Source organism: Ictidomys tridecemlineatus, chromosome 6, assembly GCF_052094955.1.
Source record: "Ictidomys tridecemlineatus isolate mIctTri1 chromosome 6, mIctTri1.hap1, whole genome shotgun sequence".
In the NCBI taxonomy this organism is placed as follows: domain Eukaryota; kingdom Metazoa; phylum Chordata; class Mammalia; order Rodentia; family Sciuridae; genus Ictidomys; species Ictidomys tridecemlineatus.
This window is the reverse complement of record NC_135482.1, coordinates 133,438,479-133,465,479: the sequence shown is the minus strand read 5'-3', so window position 1 is coordinate 133,465,479 and position 27,001 is coordinate 133,438,479. Positions and strand designations below refer to the sequence as shown.

Below are 27,001 nucleotides of genomic sequence, written 5' to 3'. Positions count from 1 at the left end.
AGAAAAAAAAGAAAATGTTCTCCAAATATTAAAAGAAAAACTGGCTATGCTGAAGTTTCTATGAGACAGTAATATATTTTATAGCTATATTAAGCAATTTTTCCAATGTAACTTTTATTTTCACATGATTTTTACATATGTGTTGACCTCAAAACCTAATCCTTTTAAGTTGTAACTCCAATGTACAAAAGAGAAGTCACAAAAAAATAACACCTTTCCTCAAGACTCTAAATAGAAAGAATAGAAAATGTAAGAGATTATACATTTTTTCCTTGCTGAGTGATAGTTATCAGAGAAATAACACTAAAAATAGTAATCCCTGGTCAACAGATGAATGGATAAAGAAAATATGGTGTACACACAATGAAATTTTACTCAGCTACAAAGAGAAATGAAACTATGTCATTTGCTGGTAAATGGATAGAACTGTGAAACACTGTGCTAAGTGAAATAAGCCAGACTCAAAAAGTCAAAGAGTTGAATATTCTCTCTCATATGCAGACACTAGAAAAAAATATTTTTTTAAAGGGGGAATCTCATGAAAATAGAAGAGAGGAAAGTTGAACTGAGGAAAGGGAATGTGGGGCTGGGGGAAGGAAGGGAAGGGGAAAGCACAGAAATGCAGAATGAAAATGAACCAATTATGCTATGTGCATGTATTGATACATTACAACCAGTTTCACTTTTATGTATAACTATAATGTGCCAATTTAAAAAAATAATGAATTAACACAAGACCAGGGACTGGGTTGCGGCTCGGCAGTACAGTTCTGCCTGGCATGTATCAGGCACTAGGTTCAATCCTTAGCACCACATAAAAATAAATAAATAAAATAAAGGTATTGTGTCTACTTACAATTAAAACAGAAACATTAAAAAAAACAAAAAAAGACCAGTAGAGAAAAGGGATGAGGGAGAAAGAGGGGAAAGGACGGGGGGAAGTATTAGGGACTGGAATAGAGCAAATTATGTCATACAAATTTATGAATATGTCAAAATAAACCTATTTGATATAGTTATAATGCACTAATAAAAACATCAGTAATCCATAATCAACAATATTATATGAGCTTGCATAAGATTTACCTTCATTCTGAATATATATTCCTTCCAAAGTTTTCAGCTTTCTAAAAATGTTCTATTGGAATAAATAAGTTTTAAAAATAACACCAACTGATGCAACAGAATTAGCATATACTGCAGGGAACAGTCATGTATCCATAAAGCATAAAAATTCATCGATATCAGCACTAGACTGAAATCAGCAATCATGTTTTTTAATGTACATACAGTACACTATTTACTGAATATGCTTCAATGTAAAATTATCTATAACTTGGTGAGGTGTTACTCAAATTGATAAATTTTATGTTAATAAATTCCACGTTATGTTTACTAAATGCTCAGTTGATCTTTCAACTTACTTGACTCTCCATCTTCTCCTTTACTAGCAGATCCTGTAAAGAATATGCTTCCGTCTTCTGCAACTAAAAGGGCATGAGAGCCATCGTGTCCAACTGAGAAGTGCACAATCTTTGGAGATTTTGTAATTGGTAATTCAACCCATTTTCCTGCTGAAGGACCACCTTGTTTGATTCCAAGACTCTGGTATTTGCCAGTGTAATATATCTTGTATATTAGAAGAAGAAAAAAAGAGGGATTTATAGTGCCTTTTGGAATAGTACACCAGGTTTCACATGAGAAAATAAAAAAGCTTCATTATTTTATTGAAAAATAAAAATACTAATGAACCAAACTATTTTTTCTATTACTCAACTTCCCCCCAACTTATACTCAGTACATTTACAGAAACTTATATGAGTTTCTCAATCATCAAAATAAACACAAAATACGAATTCACCACAACTCAAAAGTTACACCATTTCATAATTAAAATTAAACAGTTGTAACAATTTAACATTTTATGAGGTTAATATTTTTAGGGTCTTAAATATCACCATTGCTTCACAATGCTATTTTCAACATGAATTAAATTTTTAGCACATAAAAAACAAAGATGATTTTGTTAAAAAAAAAAAAGCTATATACACTAATCAACAAATTGTATACATTCTCATAAAATAGAGAAAGTTAATTTTTACTAAAAAGAGTACTTTACCTTTCCATTTGCTGTTTTCATTAGTGCAAACTCTCGTCCTGCACCAAGGACTGCTGACTCCTCATCAAATCCTGTACCTACAATACCACAAGACTAATAAATACTACTGCATTTTTAATATGAATAATTTCAAGTATACCATGTACTCTTTAGAGTAATTTAGGTCAATTCAATTAACATCATTCAAAGGAAAGATGAGAAAACATGACATGCCTTAATTTTTAAAAAATTTAATGGTAATAGATAATACCACTCCGAGAAAAGATAAATTTATCATAATCTTAACATATTCTAAACTGTTGTCAAATTTTTTAATACACATAAAAAAATAAAATAAAAATTTCAATGTCAATAATATTCCTTGAATTAAGGTATAAATGAATAAATTTTAATTAAGCATTTTTTAGGTACTAGGCATTTGGGAGCTTATGAAACTTATCTAGTTTAATTCTTAAAATTATACTGCCCAGTTTTTATTTTATTTTTTTCCTCCTTTTTTAACTAGAGTGTGTGGTGCTTTTTTTTTTATTAGTTGCTCAAGACAATACAATGATCTTGACATATCATACATTTGATTCAAATGGGGTATGAATTCTCATTTTACTGCCCAGTTTTTAAATAAACAATTATAAAATGTGGGGAGATTCATCTAGATAGTCATTTGAGCTTTAGTGACACCTTGAAAATAATTGAATTTAGTATTTCAGATTCTCTGACCCATGCTTTTTTTCTACAGAACATTTTATGTAGCTTCTCCATAAATTTGAATGTGTATCCTTATGCACATTTCAAATTTTAAAACTAAGAATATTTAATTATAGCTTCATATACAGTACTTTATGATTTTATCTAGTCATAAAAACTCTTGAATGGGCTTTTTAAACTCCAATTCAATATATTTTCCTATGGAAGAATTACAAAAACACCACATAATTAGGATATGAAAGGTAAAGCACTAATGTCAAGTTTATTAAGTTTGGGGAGGCAACAATTAAAAAAGGTGAGTCTTACAGAGAATCCCATAAGTTAAAGAACATCACTATTAAAACTCAAATGGCATGGAAAACAAAAATCAAGACCCTGGTAGGAACTAGTGATTCCAATTACTTCCACATTCCAAGAGCAAGTATATTAAGGCAAAGAAATAAACTCTGGTTATATTTCTGTATCCAGATGAAGCTTACTGATTAATTTGGTAAATTAGTACTTTTAATGATCTATAGGATCATTCTATGGATATCTTGAAAATCTGCTCAAATAAAAATCACAAGTTCAAATGAGAGAGCTATGTATGCTACTATAGTATCATTTACAAAAAAAGTTCTCAAAATAATTGAAAAATAGTATACAAACTACCACTGATGTCCACCAGTGTCCATCCATAATTCTTATTACATGTTAAGTTTATTTTCTTTTGTTCATTCAAAATAATAATGGAAAAATATTAGTAGTAGTCACTTCCTTAACATAGTCTTCCAATATTACATTCTATTTAAAGGTTATATTTCCAGGTTACCTCTACATATTAACCCAAAACTGTGTTTTATAGTAATATACATAAAATAGCTGTTAAATATGGGGGGGAAACTTAATTTTTCCATCTTACTTATAATATGCAAGTCCTTTTCCAGATCAAATAATGAAATACCACAGGCATGCAAGCATTTTCTAGCCAGTTTAAGTTGCAATTCTTGTTGGAGAACAGGTTCAGTGCTTGTGGCAAATATTCTGACAACAAAGCCATCCTAAAAGAAATAAAACACCCAGAATATTACACTGCATAAATCTGTCTTTAAGGCCCTATATTTATCTAATAAAAAACAAATAATTTAATAAAAGAAAGGTATTCCATTTATACCAGCTACTCATGATTCAAAACACTTACATCTCTCGAGGCAGCTATCTGATTAATATATTCTCCATCAGTAAATAAAATATTTTGACCTTCAGTGTGGCAATCTGTGCAAAAGGAAAAAAAATTAATTATATTACAACATAAATATAAATAAACAACTCACAAAAGACTTTACTCTTCTGTTGAAGATAGAATGAGAGTTTTCCACGCAATAAGGACAGGCTTAAACTCAAAAGGAGACTGCTTTTTAACAAAGAATTACAAATTAGCAGAAACTAAATAATTTGCTAGTAATACTTATCACATTTTGTGCCTACATCTATAAATCTTCCATAATCAAGGACCTGAGAGCCCACCAAATTTCAAAATGAATTAGTATTAGATATAGTCTGACAGCAAACATGCAACACAATGAACAAACTACAATGTTGGTTACAATCATTTCAATAAAATCACATGCAATGTAGGCAATACTCTACCCTCAGACATACATCAGAGTCATTAGTGTCACAAAGAAATACAGACAGACCTAAAGCTTCTGTATTTGAGGTCTATGGTGCCCAACTACAGATATCACTTGCTTTATAAAACATATGATATTCATAACTAGTTGAACATTTCCCACTTAATAATTCATTCCCAGCATATTTAGGTTTTAGAATGCTCTAAACTTTTTAACATTCTTCGTTATTTTTTAATTTTTGTGGAGTAGGGTACCAGGGGTTGAACTCAGGGGCACTCAACCACTGAGCCACATCCCTAGTCCTATTTTGTATTTTATTTAGAGACAGGTCTCACTGAGTTGCTTAGAGCCTCGCTTTTGCTGAGACTGGCTTTGAACTCGTGATACTCTTGTCTTATCCTCTCAAGCCAGTGGGATTAGAAGTGCAAACGGCAACATTCTTTTTTCACAAGTGCATGCTCATTTATTTCTTTTTGGCATAAATGGTCAAATCTTTTAACCAGCATACCATATTTTGTCAATACTGTATAGATATCTGTAGAGCAGTACACCACATACTTTGATACAAACAAAGCGCAAACTCAAAGGTAACAAGGGATACCAGTATTACAGAAGGACCACTGGAACAAGTGTTAGTGATTGTCTCTAAATAACACAAATCTACAAGCAAAATCAGCATCTTAAGTATAAATTGTATCCTTTTGGAAAAACAAATGTTCAGCAAGCAAGTATAAAAGCACACACATTTTCCAAAATAATTGCAGAGAACTAGGATGAATCTCTCCATAAATCACAATGCCAAAAAAGTAATATTTCATTTCTAGTTCCACCTGAATCAACAAAACATAAAATTCTGATTTTTGGAATTCAGTAATGAAGCCCACTCAAATAAACTGGATTACTCTATATCTTTGCCCAGGAGCTTCATACTAGCATACTTCCTTATTATAAATATGCAAAACACAGGCAGACCCTTACCAAATAGAGAATTCAGTGATCACAAACTGGAAATAGAAACTGGGAGACAAGGCCCACTGGTAGCCCAAGAGACTTGGTAATCAAAGAGAGGAGAAATCGAAAGAAAGAGTTCCTAGTCCACTGTACAGAATACAAAGAGGCGCAAGAAAGATGCTTCTCAAGCTTTAAGCAGTAAGATTTTTAAACTAAAAAGCAAAGAAGAAAAACTCATTATAATTTCAGATAAATGCAGGCTTGAGGAGTGAAGCGGCGCAAGAAGTGTAGCAAAAAGCCTCATGATCTGAGGCAACCTGTCACCAGACACAGAAAACATATGACATGAGGACATAATCTGAAAGGTAAGGCAAGATATAAAGAACAAAATGACAATCTGGGGGGAATGTAAGTTTGAAGTTCATCAATAACTGTTTGAAATATTTTTTTCTATAAATTAGGCTGTAAGACAAGTTGCAACATAAAGATCAAGGAATTACTTGCTTTATGTCAATTTTAAACATGGTATTCATTACTACCTAAAACCCAGCAATTCACTTCTGCTCTTCTTGAGAAGAGCAGAGTTGTCCCTACATAAATAAGCAAAAGGTACTATTGAAGAACATGCAGTCCAGCTCAAAGAAATGAGAAAAATGACAAACAATGGCTTCTTCAGGCTTGAAAGCTGAGTCTTCCTGTCATGTGATTCCAAGATTTTCTCTTTATCCTTTCTTCATGCATCATGTAATATAATAAGACAGAATCTTCAGGAATATATCAAGGAACATCTGTAAGCTCGGAAGACACACAATATTGGGACTATGCTCCCAATGTTTAATTCATTCTTCATCATGAATACAGCACATATTTATGAAACACAGAAAGCCACGCTTGTATTGTTAAAAGTTGCATTTTTTTATGTTAAATGATGCAGAGAAATTTAAACCAAATAAAGACATTAACAAGTCATTTTGTATTATGTCTGAATGAACAAAACAGGTCTAGGTAAATAATTTCAAATTGTTCTCTTAGTTACAATTTCCATAAGTAAGCAGAGTAAAACTAAATCCATTATACATGTATCCATCTGTTTGGGGGAGCAGCATTTGTCAGTTGAGAATTTTTCTTCTATGACCATTATCCTAAAAATGCCTTGTCAGAGTGACAGGGATGCTCATTACAGTGTAATTTATATAGAAAAAAAAATGGAAAGCTCCCATTCTAACATATTTATCAACAGAATATATTTTGCAATATTAAAATGATATTGTAAAGACTACTTAATGGCTGGAAATATATTCAGAATATTAAGTGAAAGTGATAATTAAAGAGTAACATGTAGCATATTTTTATAAGTATGTATAAGTATGTTTTATAAGTATGTATCATGCTAATATGATTTTTATACCATAAATATGATTATTTTAATATATGTAGGGTGAATATGCATGTCATTATTAAAAATATTTTTTGGAATTACTGTTATTACTATTAGTAAGTCAAAAGATGTGGTCCAGGACTTATAATGAAAAGGGATGGGGTTGCCTCTGTAAACCTATTGTTAAGTCTTCTGTTTTCCAGAGCTGTCCTAACTATGAAATGGACATGAAATGTTTCCTTTGCTTTAACACTATATATACTGTACACTAATTTGAAAATACACAGTTAGCAAATTTCAAATAAATGTCTAATGAAAATGTAAGAATATTTTAAAAATTAACAAAAAGTCTGGGAGCAATTATCCTTCTGAATGTTTTCTTTAGAAGTAGGTCTCATTTTCAGATGGTCAAGTGCCCAGAAGTAATACTGCTGCTTGCCATAAAATTACAGACAAATTAAATACATTAAAAACACATTAAATCTTAAATTTTAAGATTTTAATGTAAACAACTTTAGAAAGTATAAAAGGTATAAGCAAATTCAAAGACCTTACAATGAAAAATACTTTATGTATTTGCCCAATGTTTCCCAAAACCTGACACCTACTACCACAGAATTTAGACAGCAATGATTTGAGTGATAAAAAAAATATATATATACACACACACACACATACATACAAAAATAAGATAAATTATGTCCAAATTGCCTCATCAGAGCACTCTTAAAAGTAATAATATTAGTTGGGTGTGGTGGTGCACACCTGTAATCCCAGCAACTCAGAAGACTGAGACAGGAGGATCATAAATTCCAAAGTAGCCTCAGCAACTTAGCAAGGCCCTAAGCACCTTAATGAGACTCTGTCTCAAAATAAAAATATACAGGGGGTGGGGTTCAGTAGTAAAGTACCCCTGAGTTCAATTCCTGGTAAAAAAAGAAAACAATAATTAAAATAATAATATTGGAGTTGTGGCTCAGTGGTAAAGCACTTGCCTGGCATGTGTGAGGCCTAGGTTTGATCCTCAGCAACATATGTAAATAAATAAATAAGACTGATTGAAAACTAAAAAAAAATTCTAAAAAAAGAATGTTAAAAGATAGATTTAAAGAAATTTAAAGAAAAACCCAAATGCACTATTATTAAAGCAAAAATAAGTAAAATGTTCTTAGTACTGGGCCATGTGAAAAAGTTGCAGTTTTATTAAGAGTGATAAAATAATATCATCCCACTAATTTAGCAGCTGAAAAAATCTTGGTGGGGTAAGGATAAGGGATTAAGCAACACAGATAGGCAAAAAATTGAAGACAAATGTTGAGCCTCATTATTACTATATTTCTGATAGTACTGTCCTCATATGCATAACTTTATAGACTATAAGACATTTTTCATGTCAAAATATTTTAAACCCATTTGTAAGCAAACACAATTCCTTGCTAATCAACCTTTACCTATCTAAACAGCCTAACATGCAAATTTCTTAAAATCATTTGTGAAGAAAAAAATGACTAGTTAAAGCATACCTGGTAACATCACAGTACCATCTTGTTCCAGTGTTTCAGGGCTTATTCTTATGGCTGTCATGCTGTGGTTATTCACATCTCTATATAATAAATAACCCTGGTAACAGAAAATGTTCCTGTGTTAAAATATTTTTCATTACCAACTTCAGCACAAAAAGGCAGCCATCTCAATATTACAATTTTTAAGGCAGACTCAACCAGTATTGTTTTATAAAATATATTAAATATTAAAAATAAAAGAACATGAGTATATTTAACTAGAGGAGGAATAGTATACTCTAAGGAATCAATTTTAAGACACGCTATATTTTCAGATAAATAGAAAAGGCATACTAAACAGGAACCATACAGCACATTTGTTCAAAATGATTATATCACTCACTGGTCATGGAAATAACAGAAATTGATCACTGTTTCCTTTTTTCTTTTTATTAATGTTTTTTTAATTGTTGATGGACCTTTATTTTATTTATTTGTATGTGGTGCTGACAATCGAACCCAGTACCTCACACATGCTAGGTAAGCGCTCCACTGAGCTACAACCCCAGCCCCTGATCACTGTTTCTTTGATAAATATTTTAAGGAAAAATAACTAAAATATATAGGCTGCTATTTCAAAAATATTTGGATGCAGTGGTGTGCCATTGAGCACAGTGCCATAATAATATACTTTCCATGGCTTTATTTCCTAGATAAAACATAGAAGGCTGGCAAATAAAAAATCTGAAGAGACAATATGAACCAGGTTGTTTTTAAAAGACAATCAAATTAATGGTTAATTTGATATGTAAAATTTAATTTCAAAATATTCCCAATAGTTGCTATGGCAGGATGTTTCATAATATAACAACAATAATAATTTCTTTAGTTTTCAAAACACTTTCAAGTATCTTTTATCTTTTCATGCTGGTAATAGAACTTGTGAGCTCAGCGAGGCAGGAGTTACAGAGAAATTTTTATTCTTCATCCTTCTATAAGGGAACATGTCTCTTAAGAGGGTACAGTCGGGAAATAAATATTTCTGACCCCTTTTGTCCATCTTTCAATTTGCTTTTCTCTATGGTAGGAAAAGAATATATCTGACTGCTGATCTAATGAGACATAACCATCTGTCTCTGTCAGGGAATGGGGTCATGGCATTAGGAAAGGATGATTCTTTGCATGATCCTTATGCAGTTGGTTGTTCACTGGGCAGACCAAACTCTGGTTCCTAGCATAGTGGATCTAGATTTAGAATGGAAAAGTTTTTGACAAGAAGCCTTAATCTGACCTCAGGTCACATATGCATTCTCAATTTAGATTTGCTAATGATAAAAAAGGCCTTGATTTTTACTCAGATTCTCACTTAAGCAAGAACTCCAACGAAGATATTTTATTACCTTTTAACAGCTGAACAGCACAGGACCAAATGAGTTAACTGCCCCCAGTTGCACAATTATTAAGAAGCAGGACATAACCTAAAATTAAACCTCTTATGAATTCTAAGCCAATATTCTTTACATTACCCTATACCACTGTTATAGCCAGATTATTAAAAATACACCATTTCCGTTTAAACAGAGGATTTTTAAAAATTGATTTAGCAAGTATGACCTCCATGTTTTAAAAGATAAGGACAGTTTGGTTCATTGAGGATATTCTCCTACCTGAGCATACCCTAACCAAGACTTTTTTTCTCTCCTGTTTCTGATGCGGGATGTAGAATTATATATATGGCCCTGCAAAATAACAAAAGTTAGTTATTTATAGTTTCATAGTCAATAATCAATGGAATGAATGAATACAAATACAAGTGAATGAATGCAATTTAAGGCATATGTTTTAGTTATAGCTATCAAAGAAAAATTGTAACATTAAAATCAGAACAGTACTCTACAAATGAAGCCAGAAACAAACAGAATCCAATTCAGTACAGTTATAACTCTATGATCAAGAACTGTAGAGAATCGCATTACCCTAACTGTTCCACTGTATCCAGAGCCTATTTTGTATAATCCATCCTTGCATAAGAGATAAAGAAAAAATCCATCATTCTGAAGTAGACACTGGTCATCCTCATCAACAGATATTTCTTTTAATGGCCACTTGTGCATTAAAGCTGCTTTCTTAATGCCATTACTGAACCAGTCCTGAATTTGAATTTTTCCCACCAAAACAGCCTGTACACTTCTCTGTAGCGAATTTAGTATAGTTGGCACCTATTCAAAAGAAAAAGAAAAACACATTTTAAAATGTTCCAAACACAAAAAGGACAAAATAAAAGATATTTTGTATACATATTATTCCTAAGAAAATGAATTGGTCAGAATGATCATGTATGGCATGCTAATAGAAAGTACAAACAAAACGGTCATCAACAAGAAGCAAATTTCAAGCAAAGCAGACTTCTTTAATCTAGTATTCTATGTCTTTTACCAATTCTGTAAATGCTGACCATTATTTCAAGTTCTTTATCTCCATAAATTTATCATTGCCTTATGGAGCTCAGATTGTATTAATACAGTAAACTGTCTCATTCTTTTCACATTTCTTATTTCATCTTTCATATTTTCTCTATATTTCTGTTCTGCATTCTGGACAATTTCTTTCTCTTTAATCTTCTAATCTGCTATTTCTAATCTGCTATTTTCTAATCTTCAACTGTATTATCTACTAGTTAACTCATCCCTTAATTATCTACTTGTAATTATTTTTCATTTCCAAAAGTTCAACCTGACTACTCTTTATATTCTCATTCCTTAGTCATAATTTAAATATTTTCTCTTAAATATAAAATAATTTCAACATTTAAAAACTTGGAAGGATTGATTCTACTGTATTAGGTTCTTCTCTCAATGGTGGTGTTCTTTTTCCTTTTTTCCTTTTTTTTTATTTGTAAACTCAAGTGCAATAGTGTTTTCTCTGTAGGAGGTCTCTGATATCTGCAGTTCATACCTCAAATAAAGGATTTCTTAGAGGCCTTTTAATAAGGCAATTTGCAGTACATTACCACCTTACCCTACTTTAAACACTCTGTTAAGATTTTTGGAACAGGTAATATACATTTGGGTGTACAAACAATTTGAGATGTTACTGAGTTACACATTCCAATGAAAGACTTCTCTTGATCAACACACAGGCCAAGAAAGTTTTGTGAATGAAGGTGGCAGAAGGAAAGGGGTGAAATAATAAAGAACAATGCTAAGAGTTTTGAGGGAGCTCTTCTGCCCATCGTGGCAGTTGTCCAAGGGGCCTGAGAAAAGCAGATAACTGGGTCTTAAAATTACAACTTATTTCTCAATTTTAAGAACCATCTGAAGGAATTAAATCAAGTTTGCCTATAGAGAGGACTGTTTTTCCCACTACTAATAATGATGAAAAGTTTATTTATTTATCCTAGATATTAAAAGTTCAAAATGTTAGATGCATAGCTGAAGTAAATCAGAAACAAATCAACTTATGACAAATCATAATCAATAAAAATATAGCAGATTGATGGCACATCTTTTTCTTTCAATATAAAAAAGATATTTAAAACTATGAAAGAATTCTATGCTTGAAAATTCAGAGCCAGATGAAATATAAGGGGAAGGCAGAGACAATGCAAAGAAAGATAAGGTCATAGTGCTTATACAAAACTAAGTTCTAGATTCAAGAATTTTGCCAAAACTCATTTTATTATCTTTAATGCTACAGAGTCAAACACACATGTAGTTTCACTCAAATACTGTAGATTGTTTATATATCAATCTTGGAAAGATCAAACTCTTATATAATGAATGAGAAAAATCACAAAATTCCTATTGACAGGAACAGAGATAAAACTGCAATGTAGCATCTTATAAAATGTCTAAGCAGCTATAAACATAAAATACCTGAATAGTTTGGCAAGCATGACTACCATTGTTAGTGAGGATAGCAGAGATGGCCTGAAGTGTCCTTCCTGTTTCTCCCCAAGAAGCCACTAGACTAAAGAGGCAAGCACAGGAAAGTGCTGTCAGGGACTGTCCTGTGCTGTCATTCATCCCAGTACTCCGAACAGTGATTTCCAAAAGGAGCTGGAAAAGAGACTCTGCGGATAAAATAATTGGATTCAATTACATTCATCTGACATATAAAACATTATATGGTATATTTATTTATTTATACCCTGTCTCTCTAAACACAAAATTTAAGGTAGCTAGAATACTTACTTTGCATTAGTTTCTTTCTATTTACTCCCTTTCCCCCATAAGTTAAGACATTTATGTAACAAGGGTCTTAGAGAACATTTTTGGTTCACTGCCTCATTTTTACAAATGAAGAAATGAAATCTGTCTAAGATCATAAAAAACAAACTTGTCTGCAGGCATTCACATATTTAAGAAACTCATCCAATCAAGTAATAGACTACTCACTGCATTTGTTTTTACCCTTTATATTGGGAGGAGTATGAGTTTCTTAAATTGTTAAGTGTCTAGAAAATTACGTCTATACTTGCAAAACAACAACAGAATCCACAAAATACATACTATAAATTTTAATATAAAAATGCTTTATCATTAATATAACAGCAGGTTACACTAATAGAAGGGGTATATAATTCACTTATATCCTAGAAAAACCTCCAAGGAAATGAAACTGAGACACAAAGAAGTTAAAAGACTTTCCTAAATCATAAAGCTAGGCAGTAACAAAGATGGAGAACTAATACAAGAATGTTCTTATGACCAGCAGAGGTCTCTTCACAAAACTCCTGAACAACTCCATCCAAGATTAAATCAAGACATCTGGGTACTTCCTCAGTAGGAAGGACTGAAAGGCCACCTGTGGTTTACTTGGTAACTCACAGGAATTTAAGTGTCCTCTACCAATCATTTTTCATATCAAATCTCAAATAAGGCCCTATTTATTTATTTTCTAATTAATTCCTCTACCTCTCTCTATCTTGATCCATTAATTCAACCAATGCTATCACTATCTCTTAACTAGACTACCAAAAAACATTCACAAATTCTCTTCTACCATTCACTTTTCCCACTTACAGCTGGAGAGATTTTTCAAACCAAAAATCTGTCAGCCTAAAATCCACTCACTCCTTTGAAGAAAAGGGAATTATTTTCCCTTTTCTTCCCTTCTCCCCATTCCTCCTCCCTCCCTTCACTTGTCTGTTTCCAACCTATCCATCTTTCCCCTCAAGTATACTTCCTTCTCTCTAGCCTTTAATATATATCTCCTCTATTTGCCCATCCTTTCTCCTACCATTATCCTCAGCTATTCCATCTTTTAATTATTCAGCAAAAATTTAATGAACTCTTTCTGCTGTCTAAGAACTACTCTAGGTCAGAATAGTACACTAGCAAATAAGACAAAGAACATCTCTACCCTCAAAAAAGTTAAAATTCAAATAGAAGAAAATCATCAATAATTTAGGCAAATAAGTGCTATAAAATAAATAGATTTTTAAAAATGTAATGAGATGGACAATGACTCTCCATTCCTCCTAGCACCATAATCAATCTTCTTAACATGGCCTGTAAAGGTCCACATGTCCTTGCCTCCTCCACCACAGGACCTTTCCTATTTTAGCTGGGTGTGGTGTGGATGCCTGTCATCCCAGTGACTCGGGATTGGAAGATTCTAAGTTGAAAGACAGCCTCAGAAACCTGGTGAGGCCCTAAGCAACTTAGGGAGACTCTATCTCAAAATAAAAAGATAAAATGACCCTCCCTCCTTTTATTTTCCAAATTCTAGTCATATTGGTATTTCTTCAGTGATTCTTTCTGTCTCAGCCTGACTACATACTGTCCTTTCTGTCTGGTATATTTATAACCTAGTTTGTCCCTTCCTATTCATTCTCCAAATCTCAAATGTCATACCTTCTGCAAAAATGAATCTCAGAACTCCCTCTTCTTTCCTCTATTCTATTTAGCCACATTTCTAATTATACATGTGTCAAAATCTCTAATGCTAAACTCCATAGTAACAGCAGTGGTATCAAACACTCTTAGTCAGATTGAAAGTACTATTACACATTTAAGTGAATACTTCAGAACACATATCCTGACCTTGAACAAAAAGATAGATATAAGGGAATGTTTTTTATTATGTTTTAAAAATAAAAATTCGTTTTCAAAGAATCTTAGTATACACTGAATTCTCAAGATATTCAAGATACTCTAACATTATTACCTTATATACAAACAGAGATATGAAAAATTGTGGTATATATGTGTATTAAGAATTGCAATGCCAAAAAAAGCACATGTATCATTATAAATTGGCATAAATTGACGTGAGGATACTATAGAGAGAGAGATACGAAAAATTGTGCTCTATATGTGTAATAAGGATTGTAATGCATTCCACTGTTGTCGTGTATTTTAAAAAAATAATAAAATCAAAAAGAGTATCATAAATGTACATAAATTTTCATGAACAATGAAACTAACCAAATAAGGGGTGGGGGTCAAGGTAATTAATGTGATTGTGGTATGAGATCAAAGAAAAAAAGCAGAGGCAAGTTTTTAATAGAAGTTTAGTAGTAAAAAAAAAAAATAAATTACTACTTATATCTTGGAGCTGGTTAAATAAAATTAATATGAAGTGGTGAGATCAGAAGCAAGCACAGAAAAGAGAGAAGACCAAAGATAGTATAGCACTATTTGAAACTGCTAACAAGGAAATAAAAATGAAAAAATAAATAGGGTGAAAGTCTTAATAGATAGAAGATGATTAGTATGTGTTATAATTTCAAAAACTAGTATTAAGAACACGATCTACTTTAAAAAGAATAAAGAAAAGAAAGTATTTAGGTAAAGAATAAAAAAAAAAAGTGTATGGGAGACAACAGAATGGTAGAAGACCCAAGAGGAAAGAAATGATTAGCAGGGTGTTCAAAGTACGAAAGATGATTTCATGGGTTTAGTGGTTATTTTAAATACTTCAATTATTTAATGACTGACAGAGTTAAGAAAAATCAGTGCAAGGCCAGGCTCAGTAGGCAAGCCTGTAGTACCAGTGATGCAGGAAGCTAAGTGAGGAGGATCACAAGTTTGAAGAGCCAGCCTTAGCAACTTAGCAAGATTAAGTGCTAGGGAGGAATGTAGCTCAGTGATAGGGTACTTCTGGGTTCAAGAGAAAAAGAACAGACCAGACTAGAATAGCACATTATTCTTAAAATAAATCAAATCTTCAGTAAAATGCTGTTACGTCAAATACCACAATATTATTATTATCACTGATGCTACTATAACAATCACCAACCTATCAAAGGATAAGAACATTTTAATAACTGCATGTGTGGGAAGATGGAGTGGTGGTATTTTTAAAAATCCCCTTCCCCACCAACACAAAACAACAAAATCAACACAAAAACTAAAGTATCCCAAGTGAACAAAAAACAAGAGAAAAATATGACATGTAATTAAGTTCATACAATTAGGTTCTCAACATGTGTGTCTAATAAAAATCTAAATAGCCATGTAGAGGAAAAAAAGAACCAAATTCTACTCCAAACTAATAGTGTAGTCCTCAGACCAACATCATAAACTTATTCCAAATACAAATTCTTGGGGCCTGTTCCAATTCTACTGAGTGAGAAACTCCACAGGTAGGGCACTGATGACTCAGACGCATGCTAATAATTGAGAATTGCAGCTTTAGTAATTGTGACAACTTTCCTATACTACCTGAAGGATCTAGAAATTCTAGACTGGGGCCCATAGTTAGTATTAAAGAAATAAGCCCATTAAAAATTATGCTTCCATCCATATTTCTATTCCTTAACACTCTTGTGTGAAGACAGTCAAAGTTCCTATCTTGCTTATAGTATTATATGTTGAGCCTAGGTCTCTGGCAAGCATCCATAAAATTTAAACTCACTTTAAGGAAAAACCAATATTTTTACTCAGTGAAAACTAGTAATAAGTCACAAGCTTTCTCCACAACACAAATATATTTTTATTTATAATGAATACAAAAGAAATGCCCATTTTTTTTAGAAACTGTTTTATTTTCTTTTTCTTTACTTTTTTAGTAACAAGTAAAGTTATAGAAGGTGAAATGTTAGCCATTTTGGCCAAAGGTTTAATAAAACTAATTTAAGTTAATGGTGATTTTAAGATTTGTAAAGTACTTCTAGTTTCCAGGAATTTTTGTTTTGCTTTTACCCCATCATTACTATAATTAGGAAATATTTGTGCAATGAACTATAACTCTTAAACCATAATTTCAGTGAAACATAGCAAAACCTGAAAATTTATATCCGGGCTATTTCAGTACACAATCAGATAGAGGCCATGTTACAGGAGCACACTGTAAATCAAATCAAAGTTGTGCCAATTAACCATTTTGTTTTAATTGTTTAATCTTTTAGAATGTATTTTTTAGTTGTAGATGGACACAATATCTTTATTTATTTTTATGTGGTGCTAAGGATCAAACTCGGTGCCCCACACTTTCAAGGTAAGCACTCCATCACTGAGCTACAGCCCCAGCCCTGTTTAATCTTTTGATTGGAGGCTTAAATTGGAACAACTGTTACAGAATGAAAATTGTTCCAGTTCTAAAACCAGTTAACCCTGTGCTCTCTGATTTGTGAATCTACATTTCAAAACAGGATGTGGGAAACATAGTTTGATAATAGTAAGCACATTTTAGAGAGGGTAATTTACCATTTTACTATTATAAAATGAGTTGATGTCAGATGATCATTTTATTTGGGGGCAGAATTTTGTTGGGAAGAAAAAAAATGAATGAAAGAAAAATTATTTTGCTTTTATTTGAATACTGGAGTACTAACAACTTATAATAAAACCACATTACAGAAAGTAAAGAAATATTTGAAATTTAGCAAAATAGCCACAGTATTCAAGTTCTGAAATTTTAATATGGTGAGTCATTTTCCTATAAGTGAGAGTATCTAAGTTATTAATAGTCACACCTGATAATTCTGCTGACCATAACAGCTAACCTAAAATTGAAGATATTTATGTGGAATGAACACTCTGTTTTAAAAATTAAATATTTTATATAAAAGTAGGAAAAAAAATAGTTAAATTGGCTCTTACCCAGGACTTCAGGTGGCTCTGACTGCAGGCCCTCTGGCTGCTGTCCCTGAAGCACATTCAGCAGGGCTTGGAGACTCCTCAGACACAGGGATGGGTGAGAAAATCGTGTCTCCTTGATCAATTCAAAAACTTCACAAAGTCCAACTTCAATAATCTATTTAAGATAAAAAGAAATTACACTTTATAACATGTAAGCTAATGCCACTTTCCACACAGTCTAGTTGGTACAAGTTACTTCTACACCCAATGAAAAACTGTTTTGATATTTAAAAGGCAAAGCAAAAACAACACATTTAGAGGAAAAAAAAAAAAACCTAGTGTATTTAATGTGAAGATTTTGAAAAACTATCTGGTTATGAGACAGCTAAAAACAAGTGGCACTGTTTAAAAAACAGTTTTAGTATCATGAAGCCATAATATCACAGCATGAAAACAACTGTAACAGTGAACTGGAGAGCAGAATATATCACTCAGAAGAAATAAACTTTATTAATTTACAAAGTTCATTTGGTTGTACCCAAATAAAACTCAGGGCTTTTTTTGTTAAGTCAGGTTAACTGTTACTTATACCCATAAATATAAACAACATACAGCCAAAAAAATTTTAATCTTTCATCTTAGCCCTTCCTATAATAATATAATGACATATTATTATTTATAGGTAGCATCCCTTATTCTTGAAAATTATCATCAAAAAAACTGAAAACTCCTTAGCCAAAAATATCCCTGATACTTTTATTTAATTATAATAGTCCTCTTTGGGACCAAGAAAAATATGACTCTATTTAGCAAAACAGATAAATCTATAACTAAAGAGAAAATTGTAATTTAGTAGTATAAGGATATACCTTCAGAGGACTGATGAAACAATAGACAATGAAATTCTATTTCTCAATCAATGTCAACATTTTGAGAATAATACTTATTTACAGAAGCAAGAAACAAAAATAGTTAAAATGAGAGTGATTTGTATAAATGCCCCAAAATAAAGTATGTTGGACATAATGGTGGAAGAATATTTTCTCTGTTGAGATTTTTACACTAGTTCATATATATAAGCACTTATTTTCTGAAGCTCACTATAGAAGATATGAAGCTATATTTGGGCTCTTGTCTTCTAAGAGTTTATAATCTAATAGGATAAATAAAACATGTACATAATTCTTACCTATCCCAGACTTCTATTAAAGCACTTTTTATATTAAAGTATTACTATTTGTTTCCATTGCTCAATTAAAACTGGCACATGGTGGGCCCAACATAAATAGTGATTTATTTAATCACCCACTCATTTTGCGTGTTAAAAAGCGCTGCAAGTCAGAAATATATTTTCCAGATAAAATCAAATCAGTTGTAGGCATGTTAACTGTTCTAATTATCATTTGCAAGGTTTCTGAAGAAGATAAACCCAACTAGTAGAATTGTTTTAGAGAGGTTATCTAAAATCCTAGCAGGCTTGATTACAACTAAGATTCCACAAGTGTCTGCATAGAATTTCAATTGATTAAATCTATTAACTGAGAAAAATTCCACTTGATACAGTTTATTTTCCTAGAATGGACTAAAAAATGAAAACACACTAAGATTTCCATCTGCTTTTGTAATACAAGAAATACAGGAGAAAAAAAAACTCTATAAAGTATAAAACATGGGGGCTCTATTACCAAGCTAGTGTGAGACTCTACATTCTATCATTCTTTAAGATTCCTTATTTTACTACTATGACTTTTCATAAATCTAAGAAGATTCTTAATTGATCACACTTTTTACTAAGTTTTATCTGTATAAATAAGTTTCCCATGTTAACAGAAATTATTGAAACTTGCCAAAAACAGTTAAGACTGCTCATCAAACAGATTCCTGATTTGTCCCTCTCGTAAATTTAAGTATTGATAACAAATGCATGATGATAGGTAACTCACATAGGAAAGAGAAAGATAGTGAGCAATACCCACAAGACTTCAGGCCCAAGGACCATGGCAGAGAATTCTCCATCTGTCTAGATTAAACACTATCACTAATTATCCATACCTTGGTTCACTGCAGGCTTATTATAAACAGGAAAACAAATACTGATAGGTATCTGATAAATGGCAATATAAAAAAAAACAACCTCAAGTTTTCCAATCATTAAAAATTAATATTTAGCTCTGAATTATTGAATAGAGTTGCTCTTTAAAGTATTTATCTGCAGCAGTATGGCTGAGTATAGAGTATTTTATTTTAAAAGTAAAAATTCTGAAATTGAACTTCACACTTCGAAGTCCATCTAAATGGCTGAAATCAAATTATACTTCCTCCTCCCTCAATTCTAGGAAGAATATACAGAACAAAAATATTGCAGATACAGAATGAGTTCATCTGGTAGAAATAAATGCATTTAAAATTTTTTCTTTTATTTATTTTTATGTGGTGCTGAGAATGGAACTCAGTTTCTCACAAATGCTAGGCAAGTGCTCTACCACTGAGCTACAACCCCAGCCCCAAAATAAATGCATTTCAACTGTGCACAGAAAAAAAGAGGCAAAAAAAAAAATGTTTCCTTTGAGTATTTTGGGGTTAATAACATTTCAGAAATTATTTGTAATTTCCATGTCTTTTCATTTAAAAAAATTCTGCATTTTCCACACTGTCTAGAATGATTACACAATGACTTTATAATTAGCAAAACATATGTAACTTTTAAAAAGAATAATTAAGTATAATGATAAGATACACTAAGCTTTAATATTTTCGATGATAAACCACCTAAAACATGGGTTTCCACTTCTCTTAGAAAAATAGCCTTTGGGAAATTTACTGAATTTTGCCTTTACTGTTATTTTCAAATAATTAAATTTTGAAGGCTATCTCTTATACTTGAAAGATGAAGGAACAAAGCTTAAATAACTACCTAATATAGCCAATTTAACACCAATGCTAGGAAAAGTGGGATCAAAATATACTCAGCCAAAGACAAATGCCGTAATGAGCTTTCAACATTCTACTGTGCTCTCCACAAATAATGTATTTCCAAAGGTGACCTTTCATTCTCTGGTAAGTGAAATCATAAAAGCTTGGTTACATCACTTTTAGATTTAATAATAATTCTTTGCCACTATAAACCACACATTATTCTATTATTGAAAAGCCCTAGAGTCAGTTCTAACATTTATAGAATATTTTTATAAGGCTTAAAACAGAGTCAAAAGTAGGTTTATATATCACAATAGAGTAAGCAGGACTGGGGTTGTGGCTCAGTGGCAGAGTACTTGCCTAGCAAGTGCGAGGTGCTGGGTTTGATCTTCAGCACCACATAAAAATAAATTAAGAAAAATAAAAGTATTGTGTCCAACTACAACTTATATATGTATATTTAAATATTATAAGCATAATGCCTCTTGAAATTATTCATTTAAAGCAATATTTAGTAGAAATAATATTTACAAACAATAAAAATACAATCTACAAGGGAAGAGGTAAAGAGGAGAAGGAAAAAACAAATAGAGGAAGAGGAAGAAGGAAGGTGAAAGAGAAGGAGAAGAAGAATTCTGCTTCTTGGGATTATGAAATGTTTAAGTTCTTATCTTCTAACACAAATTTATCTACAAGTACTATCATCTTCTTCTCTTCATACCTGGAGGAAAACTCATTCTTTCAACTTTTCAAACCTAATTTGTTTTTTTCTAAAATATTCTTGAGGGGCTGGGGTTGTGGCTCAAAGGTAGAACATTTGTATGGCATATGTAAGTCACCGGGTTCAATCCTCAGCACTGCATATAAGCAAATAAATAAATATCCATCAATAACTAATAAAATAAAAAATAAATAAATAAAATATTCTTGACCCTACACCTCCCACCTCACAGAATTGCTTCTACTTGTGCTCACACAGAGATAACTCCCAAATTGATATCTCTAGCTGGCAACTTTCCTTTGAGCTTGAGCCCCACATAGTACACACTGAACACCTAACATCCACCTTAAAATCCGAATACTCAGACCTAAACTGCATGATTATCCCAGCCAAGTGCATGTGCCTTGCTAGCACCTGAATAACACTGCTGAAATACAAGTCTAATAAGACTCCTTGGCTTATGATCTTCAATGCTTTCTATTCATAAGATAACTAAACTGGTCATGTGACACCTAAGGCCCTGCATGATCTAGCTCCTGCTCTCAGCCTCTATCCCTATCTTAGCCAGTGCTGCATCCTCATTCCCATGTGTTCCGCTATACCTATCAATCATTAAAGGTCGAAAGGACAGTTATTGATTTGCTTATTATACCTACTAGAGAACACTTTCTTGAGAGCAGAGATTGTGTCTGATCCATTTGTTCTCAAGGCCTAATATAATGCTAGCTACAAACACACATATATACACACATAAAATTTACTGAAGTACAAACTAAATAAATAAGTATATGTGAATCTACATCTTTTTAAAAAATATGTAGTAGGACTACCTTCAAATCTGTTCAGTGTTAGAAGTATGACTCTTAAATATTACTATCAAAATATTATGCAGCCATAAAATTTAGAAAGCTTTAGAGGATCTGATTTATCAGTGAAAGTTTGAGATAGATAAAAAAAACTCAACATGGAATGAATACGGCAAAGGTAAAAAATCTTTTTTTAGAACATCAATGAGCACTGACTCATAAGATGCAAAAATAAATGACAAAATCTAATAACAGTCAAATTCAGTTTAACTTTTAAAAGAAAGGGGGAGCTGCTATAAACACTGATACGGCTGTGTCACTGTAGTATTTCTATTCATAAGACAACTAAACTGGTCATGTGACACCTAAGGCCCTGCATGATCTAGCTTCTTTTAAGTACTTTGGGTATAAACCAAGAAGTGGGATAACTGGGGCAAATGATGGTTCCACTCCAAGTTTTCTAAGGAATCTCCATATTGCTTTCCATAATGGTTGCACCAATTTGCAGTTCTACCAGCAATGTACGAGTGTATACTTTTCCCCACATTCTTGTCAACAATTATTATTGCTTGTACTCTTGATAATTGCCACTATTCCTGGAGTGACATGAAATCTTAGAGTAGTTCTTATTTGCATTTCTCTAATTACTAGTGATGCTGAATGGAAAAAGAAAATGTGGCATATATACACAATGGAATATTACTCAGTCTTAAAGAAGAATGGAATTATGGCATTTTCAGGTAAATGGATAGAGTTGAAGAATATCATACCAAGCAAAATAAGCCAATCCCCCCCCCAAAAAAAAGGCCAAATATTTTCTCTGATATGCAGATGCTAATTCACAAGGGGAGAGGTGGGGTGCTCTAGGGAAAAATAGAGGTACTTTGGATTAGACGGAAGTTAGTAAAAGGAGAGGAGCGGGTATGCGGGTAGGAAGGATAGTATAATGAATCCGACATTATCACCCTCTGTGCATATATGATTACATGACCCGTGTGATTCTACATCATGTACAACCAGAAGAATGAGAAGTTATACTCCATTTATGTATGATGTGTCAGAATACATTCTGTCATGCATAACTAATTAAAACAAATAAAATTTAAGGGGAAAAATAAAACTGTATTATAATGACATTTCAACAACAAATAAAACCTGCATTTAACCACGTGAGGAAAAAAAAGGGAGGAGGAAGAAAAATCTCAGGAGAGAAGGAAAAGAAAAGAATGGAAGAGGAAAAAACTGAGATAAGCAGCATTTGGAGTGAAAGAAATAGTCAAAAGGAAAAGAAAAATGCCAGTATTTCTTGCCTGCCCTCAATTTCCTATTAATTTAAACCATAATCCCTCAAGTAATGTAAAGGGCTGCCAAAAAACATCACCTCAAAGTTTCACTCCTTACCCAGGCAGCATGCTGGCTGCCACAGCAGAGAGAGCTCACTTCTCTCTTTGTATCTCATTGATTATATGAACACACTGATTCTCTCCAAGCTTAATTTCTTGAAATAGTAACTATTTCTTAATAAATTACAGGGTTCATTGGGAAGCAACTGAAAATCATTTGTCCCAACCTGACATCTTTAACTATAGCTGTTATTTATTAAGCACTTACTATTTGCCAGGTACTTATTCTCTCAAGCACTCAACATCCATTAATTCATGTAATCTTCACTACAACCCTATGAGTAAATAATAGTCATATTTTATACATGACAAAGTTGAGGCACAGATATGTCAAACCACTTTCCTAGTACTTTAGTACTACAAACCACAAAACTCGTACTTTAATAGGGAGTGTTTGAACACAAACACTTTGGCTCCATAACCCATTTTCCTAAGCAATACACTGTGTTTCCCAACAGGTCAGTACATGGTGGAAAAACTTAGTATTAAAAACTTGGGCTTTGGGGGTTATGATTGCAGCTCAGTGGTAGAGACTTGTCCAGCATGTGTGAAGCACTGGGTTAGATTCTCAGCACTACATAAAAAATAAATAAATAAAATAAAGATATTGTGTCCATATTAAAAAAAATTAAGAACTTGGGCTTTTAATTTTCTTTTAAAGATACCCTTTTGGCTCTGTTATCATGCTGAAAATTTTTTGAGAATGCCTGATACTTTATTTCTTTAATATTCATTTATCCTGATGATTTAAAACTAAGAATCAGTTGCACTTAGTCATACAGTATTTTTTAATACGTACCACAGTTTATTTTCAACATCTGCATTTCTGTTGCAAAAGATTTCTCTGTACTTCACCCCATCCAATACTGTAGCGAACTTAAACACTGATTACCATAGTACAGTGTGACCTGCCCACACACAGAATCATATTCTTACAAAAGAATACCATACAAGTCCTGCAGTCTTACATCCTAACATTTTTTTCCTAAACCTCTCCTAAATAAGCATAAGAAATAATCATTAGAGACCAAGATCTGTACCTGGAAAGACTTAAAGGGATTAAAGAAAGAAGCTAGAATTGGTGCAGATGACACACTAGAGACAGGTAAAAAGTAAAGGATCATGAAACAGAAGATATGGACACTGGAAGATGGCTGATTAAGAAGTCAAGAATGTTCACAAAATCTTACTATTATGTGAAACAGAAAGCAAGTCATCTGCTGAAAATTAGGTTAGAAGAATCTGACAGAATCATTGAGGACAGAGGCATACTAAGGAATATCTATCATGAAATGGGCAAGAGAAATCAGATCAGAAGCACAGATTCCATCTGTGCTGCTAGTGCCAAGGAATAAAAAACACTTGCATTGTATCTCATGTATATAGACACATCAGGAAGTAAGTTTTCAGGCATACTTTTAGAATATCATTTTGGTAAAAAAGACAAAATATGAACACTTTTGACAGAAATCATTTTTAAATGTCTCTATTTAGAAAATAGCAATATGCAGGAATCACATAATCTACCATTTTTAAGTGTTTATATTTTCACCTATTCTTTTGTTATAAATAGTAATTGCACTTATTATATTGAAAAACTATTTTATGAATAAAATAATATTAGTTTTAAAATAGACAAATACTTAATCAGAATTCATTAAGAATAGTTTATCTATTAAATACATGTTTTTGTAACACCGAGTACCTTATATGCATCTAGTAATAGGGAACAATATCAAAATGGTATTGATACTGATTATTTTCCTAGACAAGGGGAGCCAGAATAGCAAGAGTACAATTATAAGCTTAGGTGGAAAAGGAAAAAGCTTTCAGCTCAGCTGCTGCTCAACCAGGAAAAAATAAAATAAAATATATACCTGCACTAGAGATCACTCCCTGCTGGGGCACTCTCTCAGCTTTCTATGGCTCTTGGCTTACAGCAGTTTGTGCTTATTCTTGTGTTCACCTTACTGGCAGCCCACCACCTCAGAGCTCCACTTCCACCTGCAGTGAGTGCCTCTATGCCAGCATCTCCACTCAGTACTGCTTCTGTACTTTATAATTGTCCCTGTAACATCCACCAGCCCACTGGTCTCCCTGCCTAGGCTTTCCAAGTACTCCCCACTGTGTTACCAACTATTAACTTTCTTGGAGCTCTAGTTAGAAAGTTGTAGTTTTCCTGGTTTGTTCCAAACCTACTCTTATCCATAAGTCAGGTTATTTTTAAATCACCATTTTAGACAATTATCAAGAATACAAGCAACAATAAGTATTGACAAGGATGTGGAGAAAAGGGTACCCTCATACATTGCTAGTGGCATTGCAAATTGGCACAACCACTATGGAAAGCAGTATAAAGATTCCTTAGAAAACCTGGAATGGAACCACCATTTGATCCAGCTATCTTACTCCTCAGTCTATACCCAAAGGACTTAAAATCAGAATACTATAGTGATGCAGCCACATCAATGTTCATAGCAGCTCAATTCATAATAGCTAAACTGTGGAACCAACTTAGATGCCCTTCAACAGATAAATGGATAAAGAAACTGTGATACTTATACACAATGGAATAATACTCAGCATTAAAAGAGAATAAAATTATGGCATTTGCAGGTAAATGGATAGAGCTGGAGAATATCATGCTAAGTAAGCCAATCCCCCAAAACCAGAGACAGAATGTTCTGATAAATGGATACTGACCCATTTTGGGGGGTGGGGGTGCGTAATGAAGTAACTTTGGGCAAAGGGGAGGGGAAGGGGTATGGGGTAGGAAAGACGGTGGAATGAGATGAACATCATTACCCTAGGTACATATATGACTGCACATGTGGTACAACTCTACATTTCATACAATCAGAGAAATGAAAATTTGTGCTCCATTTGTGTACAATGCATTCTGCTATCATGTATAATTAATTAGAACAAATTTTAAAAATTAATTAATTTTATAAAAAGCTGAATCTTTTAACCATACATATATATGTGTATTATAGCCAGAACCCCTCAAGTAATGCATCTAAATAGAATGCAGTGGCTTACCTTTGGAAGCTTGATAGGGGGTTCTTTGGATTCCTCCTCTTCATCACTATCTGATTCTCCACTCTGCACAGAGTTCTTAGATGCAGCTGCCAATGATGTTTCCTTTTTTTGCCATTCCAGAACGCAATGGCGTACATTACAGTAAATATTGAAAGCAGAAGGATTGCTATGTAGTTTGATATCTGGTATGATTACTGTATTCTCCAAGTTTTCAGACTGAAATACAAGATAGAACATTTCAATATCACATTCTTTTCTATAATCATTAATTTCCATTTTAAATAAAAATGTAAAGAATAGACAAACTAAACTGACATGCAAAAGTCATATAAGTGACATAACAAAGACATTAAGTCTATTCACTCAACTTCTAGTACTCTTTCCACTACCTTCACTACTTTTCGAGTAATAAAACAATTAACAAAACTGACAAGGCTGGAAAAGGTCAAAGAACTTAACAAAAATATCCTTTGGTCCCCATGATTGAATAAAGTCAACAAAGTTTAACTGCTGGAATAACATATAAAAGAACATCAATTTAATGCCTTTTTAAGGGACACCAAACATGCTATAGCATCTCAATGAACTACTAAAAATGCTGCATTACATTTTGAATTCTGTCAAAAGTATAGGGATTTATGTAGAAATTAGGATTCAACAAGATATAATTTTCATCAACACATTAATTTCATTCTCATTCAAATAACACTAATGTCAAGAAAACTGCAATTATGTTTCTCAAACTCTCTCTTAGCTATCAGTTTGTATAAAGGCTAAAAAACCACATGGTTGGTAATCTGTTAAAATAAAACAATT

At 32.5% G+C, this 27,001-nt stretch overlaps 1 protein-coding gene across 12 annotated transcripts in view; it reads right to left on the bottom strand.

Moving 5' to 3' along the window:
* Mycbp2 (MYC binding protein 2) overlaps positions 1-27,001 on the bottom strand; it is a 271,435-nt gene that overhangs the window by 198,730 nt on the left and 45,704 nt on the right. For all 12 annotated transcript variants that reach the window (XM_040281371.2, XM_040281372.2, XM_040281375.2 and 9 more), the window contains exons 3-12: positions 26,186-26,401; positions 17,319-17,472; positions 12,144-12,340; positions 10,245-10,487; positions 9,936-10,007; positions 8,290-8,386; positions 4,005-4,078; positions 3,726-3,864; positions 2,120-2,196; positions 1,425-1,629 (exon numbers count right to left, since the gene is read on the bottom strand). In XM_040281371.2, the coding sequence (XP_040137305.2) occupies positions 1,425-1,629; positions 2,120-2,196; positions 3,726-3,864; positions 4,005-4,078; positions 8,290-8,386; positions 9,936-10,007; positions 10,245-10,487; positions 12,144-12,340; positions 17,319-17,472; positions 26,186-26,401 (1,474 nt within the window). The remainder of the gene's footprint in view (positions 1-1,424; positions 1,630-2,119; positions 2,197-3,725; positions 3,865-4,004; positions 4,079-8,289; positions 8,387-9,935; positions 10,008-10,244; positions 10,488-12,143; positions 12,341-17,318; positions 17,473-26,185; positions 26,402-27,001) is intronic.